This window comes from Phycodurus eques, chromosome 4 (assembly GCF_024500275.1).
Source record: "Phycodurus eques isolate BA_2022a chromosome 4, UOR_Pequ_1.1, whole genome shotgun sequence".
Classification (NCBI taxonomy): Eukaryota; Metazoa; Chordata; class Actinopteri; order Syngnathiformes; family Syngnathidae; genus Phycodurus; species Phycodurus eques.
The window spans coordinates 16640960-16652798 of NC_084528.1; the positions used below are offsets into that span (position 1 = coordinate 16640960).

The 11839-nt window shown below is 40.3% G+C and overlaps 2 protein-coding genes across 14 annotated transcripts; one reads left to right on the top strand and one right to left on the bottom strand.

Annotated features, from left to right (window-relative positions):
* The first annotated feature begins 1539 nt into the window (after positions 1 to 1539).
* On the top strand, positions 1540 to 11153 carry LOC133401356 (apolipoprotein A-IV-like). Of its 13 annotated transcripts, none has more exons than XM_061674268.1 (4): positions 1540 to 4117; positions 8955 to 8999; positions 9119 to 9269; positions 10382 to 11153. In XM_061674268.1, the coding sequence occupies exons 2-4, from the start codon at positions 8960 to 8962 to the stop codon at positions 10950 to 10952; spliced, it is 762 nt and encodes a 253-aa protein (XP_061530252.1). In that variant the 5' UTR covers positions 1540 to 4117; positions 8955 to 8959; the 3' UTR covers positions 10953 to 11153. The 13 variants fall into 13 exon arrangements, with proteins under 13 accessions (XP_061530252.1, XP_061530248.1, XP_061530249.1 ...); XM_061674264.1 differs by having other exon boundaries at positions 1540 to 3724; positions 3902 to 8999; XM_061674265.1 differs by having other exon boundaries at positions 1540 to 2030; positions 3110 to 8999.
* On the bottom strand, positions 2699 to 4669 carry apoa4b.2 (apolipoprotein A-IV b, tandem duplicate 2). The gene is made up of 4 exons (XM_061674277.1): positions 4542 to 4669; positions 4386 to 4436; positions 3544 to 3694; positions 2699 to 3467 (listed from the first exon to the last, which is right to left on the bottom strand). Exons 2-4 carry the CDS (start codon positions 4423 to 4425, stop codon positions 2894 to 2896), a joined length of 765 nt encoding a protein of 254 aa, XP_061530261.1. The 5' UTR covers positions 4426 to 4436; positions 4542 to 4669; the 3' UTR covers positions 2699 to 2893.
* Positions 11154 to 11839: the final 686 nt, after the last annotated feature.

The window sequence follows — 11839 nt, forward strand, 5'->3', positions numbered from 1 at the left end:
TAATATATGTTTATCTATGTATGCTAGTGACCTAGAGTGAGAGGCATATTAAATATATATTAAATATATATATATATATATATATATATATATATATATATATATATATATATATATATATTAATATATATATATAATATTATATAATATATATATATATAATATATATATATATATATATATATATATATACTGACATATTAAACTTACTACGAATCATATATGTTTATCTATGTATGCTAGTGACCTAGAGTGAGAGGCATATTACATATATATATATATATATATATATATATTATATATATATATATATATATATAGTAGTTTTATTTTATTGATTTATATACTGACATATTAAATGTCAGTATATAAACTTTGTGTTCATCTAAACAGGCCCAGATTTCAGGTTAAGGTCATTTGCGAGAAAATCAAGACAAGATCATCAATATTTCAGTATATATACTTTTTTTCTAATGCAGTATATAAAATATGTGCAGTATATAAAATATGTGCCTTAACTCAATAAAGGTCGGGAATCATGTTCTGCAGTGCTAATGTTACTGTTAATAATTTTGTTGTCACACTTATAAATATTGTCCATCTATACCACTCACACAAAGTTAGGCATATTGGGTTTTCAGGTGAAATTTCAGGGTGAACCAAAAATGCACTTTAACCTTGACCGGTAAAGTTAATTGGAACCCCCCTAAACTGTTGAATGCACATGTTCAATGTTTCAGTACTTTTTCCACAACAACAAAATTTATAACAAGGGTTTGATCCACTTTGGGTTTGATGGTTTGAGGGTTTGATCCACTTCTATGCTTTTCTGTGACTCTTCCAGTCTCTCTGTATCTCCTGCTGATGACACACTGTGAAACTAAGCTCAGTGGCCACTTCCCTCTTTAAGCCTCTCAGTGGCATGGTACTGTTGATCAATTGTCTTGTGCCATTCTGGTCTCATGATGTCAAAATGTGAACATGACGAAGAGGACTGCTTAAATACCAATTCCAATTGAATGAGGACATTTATTGGTTAATTTGTGGATCAAACACCTGTTGTGAATTTTGCCATTCATCTCCTTGTTAGAGAACAGCAAGTTGGAGGGGGGGGAGGGGGGGGGGACTACTGAAACAGTTGGACATTCAAAGATCCAGAGAAGAACAAATTAAGTTCACATGTAAAGGTTATAGTGCATTTAAGGTTCATCCTGATATTTCACCCAAAAGCCCAATATCCCTAATTTTTTGTGAGTGGTGTATCTATAGTACTGGTAGAAATAGGATAAGTTGTTTCATTAAATAAATGTTTAAATTAATAAAATTAAAATGACAGCACAGACCTCAGAGAAAACAGCCTGCGTGCTGGTTCAAGGGTTAACCTTGTTAAGAAACAGCTGGAGGCACAACAGTGGAATGTTGTTTGCCACCGTGTACCGCAGCGTGGGTGCAATCAGCCAGCAGGGATGGTGGCACAAAAAAACAGTGCACACAGGATGTCTTCGTGAACTTCCAGTAACCCAACATGTTCTGTCCAGTCCCTTCGCGGTGTCGCAACTCTGACATGAACAAAGCCTGAACATGCCAGGCTTCAACCGCATGTGAAAAAGAAAGTTTCCCTGTAGCTTGTAACGAACAGGAACAATTCTGAACTGTTTTTATTTCACTAACTTCAGTTGATCCGTGTGCTGAGTTGGTGCCAGTCATGAGTGAAAATCTTCATCTACCGCTATCATTTGAAATTATGAGTAGATCATTTGTTTTCTCGCACTTTAGCCTTTCCATTATTTTGGTGAAGCAAGAACTTTATCTCATCAGTCCATTCACCCAGAAGGCTCGTCTCTGTACTTTTTGGCAAATTCCAGCCTGGCCTTCCGATCTTAGCTAATGAGTGTTGTGCATCAAAAGACTCTTTCCAACAACCATTTGCCATTTTTACATTTTTGTCCACAGCAGGACTCAAACGTGTAACCCTCCGCCTCCGAAGCCAAAGTCCTTACAGATGAGCTACTGCTGCCCCAGGTGATTGTGTGAGTTACAGCAAAACGATTGAGCAGTTGCTCTGATTATTTTCCCATTTTGTTTTAGCTTCCAAATGGCTGTTTTTTTCTCGTTTTTTTTTACCAATAGAGAGCTCTCTGTTTTTTTGCGTTGATTACACCTCTATCTTGTGTCAATGAAGTTTTCATGAGGGAAACCCCCAAAACTGTACGTTTTTCTAGACGGTATGAAACCTTAACTTTGTGCAAATTGTCTTTGGCGAGTGTTTCTGATTAGCAATCCAGATACTTATTAATCAGTTTTCTATGACATTCTTATTTTTTTTTAATGATAACTGTTTAAAAACACACACAAACTAACAAAAATGTTCGACTTCCATTGACTTTGTAAATAACATCTGAACTCATGAGCAACTGTTATCAAAAGTGGATTTAAAGATCGTCAACTGGAAATAGTAGTATGTTTCTGTTTCCGTTTGTTCGTTGGGGGGAGGGGGTCCGTCTCGGAATCCATGTGGATTCTGTGGTAGATTGTACCCTTCACACCATCGCCATCCTTATTCAGATTGGAACCAAGAAATGGATGGGAGTGGGTAATGGATTGTTTGTGAAATTTTTGCGTAATCCTATTTGCATATCAGCAATTGATTATCCAAACACAACCTTTCACAAGGTGAGACAAGGTAGTAAGTCACAAGTTAGCTTTTTTCTTTTGTTTTGTTTTTTTGGGAAGAGCTTTATTTTAATTGTAATGGAAGACTGCGTGGAACAGACCAACACTGAGTACCACTGTAAACAATGAACATTTGTAGATACTGATGAGTTTGCATAGCCCCTGTGGGAGAACTGTATAGTTGTGTGCTCAGTTTATTGTTGTTAATGCGGTGGTAGACTTAGTTGCTTTTGACAAAGGACTCGTAGAGGGCAATCAGATGAGCCTGGAGGTCCTGGGTGTAGGGGTCCAGGGTCTCCTTTAACTCTCCGACGTAAGGGGTGGCCAGGTCTTTCACCTGCTGGGCTCTCTGGGTCAGCTCAATCTGGACTTTCTCAGCCATTGGGGACACGTTGTCCTTAAAGAGCTGAAGGTGCTCCTCCACCTTCTCCCTCAGGTCTTCGGTGTGGGGCCCCAGCTGAGCCTGCAGATCAGCCACACTCTGCTCCAGGTTGGCCTTGATCACCTCGCTCCTCCTCACGAGTTCGGTCTTGAGGGTCTCGGAATCCATGGTGAGAAGGTGGTTGAGGTCTGACTGAAGTTGCTCAATTCTCTCCTGGACCTCGGCCCTCATGGTGTTGGTGTAGGGCTCCATCTTCTCACGGACGGCGTTCAGCTCCAGGGTCACGCGCTCCTTCAGGATATCTGCCTCAGCGCTCACCTTGGCAATCAGGTCCTTGGCCACAGGGGGGAGCTGCTCGTGCAGGGTGACGGCGTACTGGTTGGCCATGTCAGTGCCATCGGTCAGCCGGGCACTGGAAGACCATGAAGACAGGACCATGAGACAACATCATATGCTATAGAAGATCACGGAAAGGCTTCGAGGCATACCTGATGTCCTGTCCCAACTGAGACTTCTTGATCATCTGGATGGTGTCATCGGCGGTCTGAGTGGCTTTGGCGACGTAATCCCAGAAGGCATCAGTCAGTACCTCCAGCTGGGGCTTGGGTGCATCAGCATAGAAGAGGTTGGCATTGCAGCCTGGTGCATGGACAGAGACAAAATAAGAAGGTTAGTTTGGTTAATTTCCCACAGTCCTGCAAAATTCTTCCATTTTCAACAATAAAGGATTCATAGCGTAGCACTGAGGTTTTCACAGAATCTAGCGTTTGATTGATTAATCTGTTTGGTCAACTGTGTCCTTGGTCCCATAAAAGTAATATAATTTGGAATTTGGCAAATATTTAGGGTGATGAGGATGGAGCTACCAGGCAAGAGAGCAAGAGGAAGACCAAAGAGAAGGTTGGTGGATGTCGCGAGGGAAGACATGAAGGCAGTTGGTGTTCCAGGAAGATGGAGGAGATAGGCTTGCGTGGAAAAGCATGACACGCTGTGGCAACCCCTATCGGGACAAGCCGAAAGGATATATACAGGATCTGAGCATACATCAGAGCTGAGTTGAAGGTATTAAATATGTCCATTTTAGCTTTTTCTTTGGCTTTTCGAGGTTAATTTCTAACATTTACTTTAAATGATGGACCATCTTTAATACATGGTGTTGAGAGAAGAAAAAGTCCAAGGCCAATAAATGCAGAGCTAAGACAATAGAAAGACAAATTCTTCATCTAGTCGGATTCAAACTCAGCTATGCCTCTGGATTCTCCTTCTCTGAAAGTGTTTTCTGAAAGAGACTAATACTTTGTCTTCTCTGATCGGGTGGCTTTGTACTCACCTGTGAAAACGGCCAGAACCAGGACAGCGAGGACCTTCATACTTGTTGGATCTAGAGTGACAAGATACACCACTTAAGTTAGCGATGAACATTTTAGCCCAATAGAATGATTGAGCAAACAAAAAGAAGATACTTAGAAGGTCTGGTCTTTCTTACCTGTTGAGAGTATCTGCCAGAAAAAACTCTGCAGTGCTTCTGCTCAACCGTTGCGCTGCGGCAGCTTTTATAGAGAAGCAGATAATAATGATCCCAAAGTCCAGGCCGCATGTGCCTTGCTGTCACTCACTATCTCCAATGATGTCCTAAGCAAAAGCCCACATCCTGAGGACTTAACCCTTTTCAGAATGTATCACTAGATTTCATGTTCATTCTCATGATTTTCAACCCGAAATAAACTTTTATCTGTAGACTCTGATGTATAGCTGATTTGATTGCCGCAAAAAAAAAAAAATAATAATAATAATAATTCTCCACGGTGTCTCATTGGTTTTACACTTTGCCAGCTCACCTCCCATACCTTCTGGGTCAAAGTTCCCATGACAGCCGCCATGAATCAGTCTGACCAAGGGTCAGCAAACTGCGCCATCGTCACCCTCTTAAGGTGTTCACCTTAAATGTAAAATGACGTCAAAAGACATTATGTGAGGTCACCGCAGGGTCTTACGTCTCCATAATGATTGATTTATCAAAAAGTCAAAGTCAAACTATTTAAATTAGAATAAAGCAAGGAAATTAGGACTATATCACGTCATTGAAGCAAAGTGATCCGCCAGTAGAAGAGGAAAACCGGACTTGGCAAGATTTCTTAAAAGAAGTAGGGCTTGACATAAACACTCGCCAACCCGCCAAATGCGGGTAACTCAGCCACTCTGTCTAGCCACTTTGCCGGGTTGAATTTTATATATATATTTAATTGTAGTGTAAAAAAGGCCACAAAGTCATTCACTGTTCAAGGGAAATTGTTCATCTTTAGTGCCTTAAACATTTATAAATTGAATAATGGTGTTTGAGAAGTTTACTTCACATGATTTGCGCATGCGCAGTGGCACGTGTGGCTTGAGAAGCAGAGGATGTGACGCAGGCAGAAGTCTGGGGAGAACGTGTGAGCAGTATTGTGAGTTCGTGCAGCAGTGTGCATCAATGACCCATAAGTAGTATCTTTCAAATACATGTGCATGTAAACACATTGTTATATTATATATTATATTGTTAGCTGTAGTTTTGCCGGAGTGGTTTGTTAGCGTTTTTGATGCAACGTTAATTAGTGAACCTTTTGCCATGATCAGTAAGTTAGCGTCAGTCCACACCGCAAGTGGTGTGCTGGAAGTAGTGCGAATCTTGACTTTCAAAATAAGTACGTCAACCAGAAGTGCTGTGTTGGCTGCTTAAATGTTGCTGGCTTATCAGCATTTTGATAAACCTGCTTTGTAAAGTGTTTTTAAAGTTTTTTTTTTTCCAATCATATGTTGTGTGCACTTGGCCTATATTGGTCCTTTTTTGTCTTTCTCTTTGAGTAAACCACACACACACACCCACACAACTGTCAAAACATATGCAAGAAGAGAGAAGTGTATTGAAGGGTAAAAAAACTGAAGTAAAGGAAAAGCGACACATTGTGATCCCTTCTCTGAGTCGGCCGCAAGTGTGTTTAGCAACACACTCAGATGTGAAGACAGCCCAATTATCCGGAACCGGTGAGAAAGGAGGATAACTTGTCGTTATCGTTTTTATCGTTTTTTTATGTCGTTTTCTCAAGTGCTGCGACCTGTTTTACCAAAAGTTGGTTTTGCATATCCCCTATTATTCAAGTGGCTGGTGAGCAAAAAAGTGAATGTCAACCCCTAAAAACAAGTAAACAGAGCGAGGCTCAAAATATGCAAAGATCTCTTGAAACTAGTGTGTTTTAACTAACTACACCTATAGAAATATGGTAATTTTTATTCTAAGCAAAACTTGCACGTACCCAGTAATAAAATGTCACTAATAAGTTCTAATAACAACAGGAAGAAATATCTTGGCAGACAAAGAAAAAGCATATCTTACCTTGAATCTAACCAAGATTTAAAAAAAAATCCAATCATATTTTAACTCGAATCTAACCAAGATTTAAAAAAAAAAAAAAAAAACTGAAATCAACGTAAACTATACCTTAATTTGAGGTTTTTTGTTTGTTTGTTTGTCTCCCCCCCCCCCCATTTTATTGTAGTTTTTGTAGGAGGCCTTTTGTGGAGACCAATATTTGTTTAGGGGGTCTGGAGATCAGGTTTAGCGGGGTGGGGGGATATGACAATAAACCTTAGCCGTAACCACATACTACCAAAGATTTGGGGGGGGGGGGCTTGACAAGTTTTTAGAGGGGATGAAGCCCCTAAAATAGGCCTAGCGACGCCACTGGTATGTTGTGCCAAGAGACGTCTGGGTATCGCACAAAAACCTCAGTATAGCAAAGAATTTTAATCTGGCTTTTTGTTGAGGGGGTTTTGACACACGTGTTCCAAAAAAAAAAGATTGTTATGTGTGCTAAATAAGTGCAATTTCAAGTTGTCACGTGTGTCGTCGCTTGTTAGCTTTACGGTGGTTAGCTTCTTTTTACATTTGTATAAGAAGTAAGAATATAAAAAAATTCTCACCCTTGCATTACAGTCAAGTGAGAGTGAGTGTTTTATTATTTTTTTAACAGTGAACGTTGCTCACTTATTTTTACACTTGTAATGCTTAGAATATCGACTGTACAGTTTCTGAAGGTTTTAGACGGCAACAGTTTGACCCAGCAACAAATAAAATCAGTGGCACCACTGTCATTTATTATATGTTGATATTTTTCGACACGTTTTTGTTTGTTTTTCTTGTGTGCTGGTATTTTGGTATCATTAGTTAGTAATAAATTGTAAGATCCCAAGCAAAGTATATAGTATGTTGTCCGAGACAGTAAATACTGTTGCACCCTAGTCTTTTTCCTGGTTTTATTTGGTCCAAAGGTTTGCCATCTAGCTTAAACCTTGATACATCGCACCCTGACTCACTCATTTGTTTTCAAGCTGATTAGCACAATATGATTGAAATTAACAATGCAACTCTCAATGAAACTACTCAATTGTAGTTCATATTTACTGGAGGGTCTGAACACCAAGCTGCGCAAAGCCCTTGTGTTAATTTTATTTTTCCGATGAATAAGTCGCATTTTGAGGGGGCTTCAACTGGCACGAAAATTCAGCAATTTGTGTGTATCCAGGTGAAGTTGTACTGTGTGTATCGCGGGGGGATACATTAAGACCCACCTGTGATAGGTGAAAAAAAATAAATCATATTTATTTTTAGTTTTACGACTCCCACATGCTTCAAACATGTTTAACCATACAGTATGAAAACAGACAAACTTATTAAGGCACATTTTTAAAAACTATTCCTTTCCACCCATTCCCACTCTCTTGCTCGCACAGTCCTCCAAATAGAAGGCAAAGCATGCTTGCTTCAAGCTGTTACTTGAAGTTTACTGTAAAACCGACATATACAACATAAGAGAATTGAATATTGTAGCGTACTGCATGTTTAAAAACAAAAATGTTCACGCAAACCACGTAATTTCATCTAACAAAGTCTACTAAGTTTAATTCTAACATAATGTTGAACGCCATAGACGGGCGAATGGAAATTAACATATTGTTATGGTAATTATGAACCTTCAAAAAACTGCTACTTTAACTCACGTAGAGCAGCAACACATACAAGCAGAGCATACAGCAATACCCGCAGGCATATATTCTTTTCCCTGTGGGAATAACGAATATTAAAGCAGCAAAACTGTATACTGTAAAAATCCAGCGGTCATTCGAACAATGAACCGCGATATAGCGGGGGTTCGCTGCATTTGTAACCTGACCCCACCCCCGTTAAAAAGCAGTCAGCAGTGGCGCCACCTGGTGAGTTACAAAAAATTACACCCATCTCACACAAGTTTGACTAAATTTAGTGGGCATGTTTTTTTTTTTGTTTTTTTTTGCATGGCTGGAGCATGGCGTAAAAGTTAAATGATTGTTTCGAGGATTGTTTCCACCTCCTTTTTTCTTATCCTAACGATTAAATCAAATAATAAAAACAAGTAAGTAAGGCACACCTGGCGTGACCCTGTTACAAAGTCCAGCAGGACTATCATCCCGCGTTTATTTTGTGTTATCTGGACGCCATTGGCGGTGTGAACAGACTTACTACTGTGCTTCCCCAGTAGTTATCAGTGTGTAGGTTGGCTACTCCAACGTGAAAACATGAAAAAAGCCTTCTTCTTCTTCCTTTAAAATCATTTTCACATCGCATTATTAGCCTCTCTCCGCTAAGTCATGTGACAGGTTTGTGACAACATGGCAGAGACTCCTGGACTTTGCCTCCTCGAGTACAACTGTCATGCTTCATCAGTATATATAGGCAGCACAATCAGCAGCCAGTCACACTTGACAAAGAGACACACAACTACACAAGAGTAGGTAAGAATTTTGCAGGCCTTCTTGTAGAAGATCATTGTAAATGTGCTCGCATGTTGATGAACTTCAACCAAAATCATGTTTGTTTTTCCAGCAGTCATGAGGATCTTTGTTTTGCTCGCGTTGGCTGTGATTTCTGGTAAGCTGCAAACTCCAACATTGAAGTACACCACAATTCCTTGTGTGTTTTAACATACTTGGCCAATAAATTCTGAAAATATCTTTCATTGTAATCTCTAATCCGTTTTCCCCCAACAGGCTGCAATGCCAACCTCTTCCACGCCGACGCCCCCAAGCCTCCGATGGAGGCACTGACCGACGCCTTCTGGGACTACATCGCCAAGGCCAGCAAGACTGCCGACGACACCCTGGAGATAGTGATGAAGTCGCAGTTTGGAGCAGAAGTCAAGTAAGTTGCTCCAAAATATTCACTTCATACAATGATCGCACTGAGATTTTTCAATTATACAGGCAGTCAAAAATATATTTTTTAGTGGGACAAAACGTGTTGGCACGGTGGACGACTAGTTAGCACATCTGCCTCACAGTTCTGGGGACCGGGGTTCAAATCCCGGCCCCGCCTGTGTGGTGTTTGCATGTTCTCCCCGTGCCTGCATGGATTTTCTCAGAGCACTCCGGTTTCCTCCCACATCCCAAAAACATACGTGGTAGGTTAACTGAAGACTCTAAATTGTCCGTAGATGTGAATGTGAGTGCGAATGGTTGTTTGTTTCTATGTGCCCTGCGATTGGCGGGCGACCGGTTCAGGCTGTACACCGCCTCCCGCCCGAAGATAGCTGGGATAGGCTCCAGCACTCCCGCGACCCTAGTGAGGGTAAGCGGTAAAGAAGATGGATGGATGGATGGATGGATGGATGGGACAGAACGTCACAAATCCTCCAGGTGGCACTACTTCGAGGTAGTACATACAAGTGTGGAATTATACTTCCATAAGACATTTGTTGTATCCTTTGTGGCTGTCTTTGGTTTGACAGAAATTGTTGTGTGTCGTCTTTATCTTGCGCTGTATCATAATGCTGTTAATTTCCTGGGCAAAATATCAATAATGGTAGGAAAACCAACCAATAAAGCCAAACGTATATACCAAAAAAAAACAGACAGTGATTCCATTTTTAAGTTGTTACTTATATCAGCAATAAGTTGTATTTTTGTATATTTATCATGGTTCACATTGTTGAATATGAAAAACAGCTTTTTATGAGTGACTTCAGTGAAAGGCATAGCTGCTGTATTACGATACCATTGATATAGGCTAAATATATTGTGACACGAACTAAATTCCTTGATTATCAACCTTGTGGTGCATATTGAAATGTATCGATTTTTGGCCTCGTTACTGTATTGTGATACCGTAGATATTGTGGGCTAAATATTGTGACACTAAATAAACTCTTTGATTGCCAACACTAAGGTGCTTTTTGACATGTATTGATTTTGGCACCATTGCTATGGTGATGTCGAATCAAGTCTGTGATCTGATCTTCTGGTTCGCCTTTGCAGCGCTCACTTGGCCGAGACCGCCGATGTGGCCAGCAGGTACGCCAGCACCCTGAAGGAAAAACTCCCCTCGGCCGCCCACGGCCTGATGGCCAAGATCAGCGCCGAGGCCGACGTCTTGATGAACGTGGTGAGCCAGGACCTGAGCTCAGTCGGCAAAAAGCTTGAGCAGTACTCCAACACCTTGAAGTCCCAGATCCAGGAGAGGGTGGAGCAGCTGAAGCGGGAGCTGAACGCTTACGCTGACAACGTAGATTCAGACGCCCTGAAAGCCACTATCGTGCAGAGCAGCCAGGAGCTGATGGCCGGCCTGCAGCTCAGCATCATGGATCTGGAGAGCAAGCTGGGCCCCTACACGGCAGACTTAAAGAGACACGTTGACGAGCACCTGATGGCCTTCCAACGCAACATCGGCCCCATGACCTACAGGTTCCAGGATGAGCTGAGCTTCAGGAGCAGAGAGGTGCAACGCCTGGTGGCGCCCTATGCAGAAGACCTGAAGGAGAGGTTGGACCATTTTACAACGGACCTCCAGCAACAGCTCAGGGCCCAGTACAAGTCCTTGGTCAACTAAATGAAACCCGAGCGCAAGATTCTCTTTGAAATGTCTTCCCAATTGTACTGTCGCTCCAATCCAATTTGTATTTATTTCTTAGTTCAATTGCTCAACAAATATTTATTGTTTTTAAGTCTGTTGCTGCTGCTGATGTTTTTTTAAAGCAAAATAAACAGAAGAAATATATTTCTTCAACAGAAGAAATATATTTAAGACGAATAAACGGACACTGTATTTTCTTGACTTCTTCAGTGATACAAAAAAATATATTGACATGTATTGGATATACACAGTTGCTCTATCATGATACTGTTGATATTATGGACAATTGTAGAAAAATATTTGTTACTTTGCCAGTTATACAAATATCGAAGTCTATCATTCATCCTTCATAATACTGTTGATATCATGGGGGGGAAACATAATTAATTGTAGAAAAAAATGGAAACTCAGAGACATTAACATTAATATGAAAATGAATTATCTACATTTACTGTATCGTGATATCATGGGAAAAAAATGAATTGTAGAAAAAAATGGAAACTGAGATAAGTCTATATAATCAGACATTGTTTACAAGTTAGTTTTTTTTTTCAGTCATCTTCTTCAGTGATACAAATGTTGACATGCATCGGTTTTCCACAGTTGCTTTTTCATGATATTCTTGATATCGTAGGCAAAACATCAATCATTGTAGAAAAAATGGAAACTCTGGAAAAACAGACATATTATTGAGAGTACCCAAGTATTTGTTACTTATACACATATCTAAATGTATGTCATGGACAAAACATCATTAATTGTCTGGGAAAAAAATGGAAAGTTAGAGATAATAGCAAAACTATAAAACCGACACAGTATGCAAATATCGTCATGCATCAGTTATCTACAGGTGCTGTATTGTG

What these genes read in the sequence shown, in the direction of transcription:
- apoa4b.2 (XM_061674277.1), bottom strand. Translation starts at nt 4,425, where the DNA reads ATGAAGGTCCTCGCTGTCCTGGTTCTGGCCGTTTTCACAG. An exon ending in GGTTCTGGCCGTTTTCACAG is followed by an intron (nt 3,695 to 4,385) that starts GTGAGTACAAAG and finishes TCCATGCACCAG; the next exon opens with GCTGCAATGCCAACCTCTTC. An exon ending in CAGTTGGGACAGGACATCAG is followed by an intron (nt 3,468 to 3,543) that starts GTATGCCTCGAA and finishes ATGGTCTTCCAG; the next exon opens with TGCCCGGCTGACCGATGGCA.
- LOC133401356 (XM_061674263.1), top strand. Translation starts at nt 8,939, where the DNA reads ATGTTTGTTTTTCCAGCAGTCATGAGGATCTTTGTTTTGCTCGCGTTG. An exon ending in CGCGTTGGCTGTGATTTCTG is followed by an intron (nt 9,000 to 9,118) that starts GTAAGCTGCAAA and finishes TTCCCCCAACAG; the next exon opens with GCTGCAATGCCAACCTCTTC. An exon ending in CAGTTTGGAGCAGAAGTCAA is followed by an intron (nt 9,270 to 10,381) that starts GTAAGTTGCTCC and finishes TCGCCTTTGCAG; the next exon opens with CGCTCACTTGGCCGAGACCG.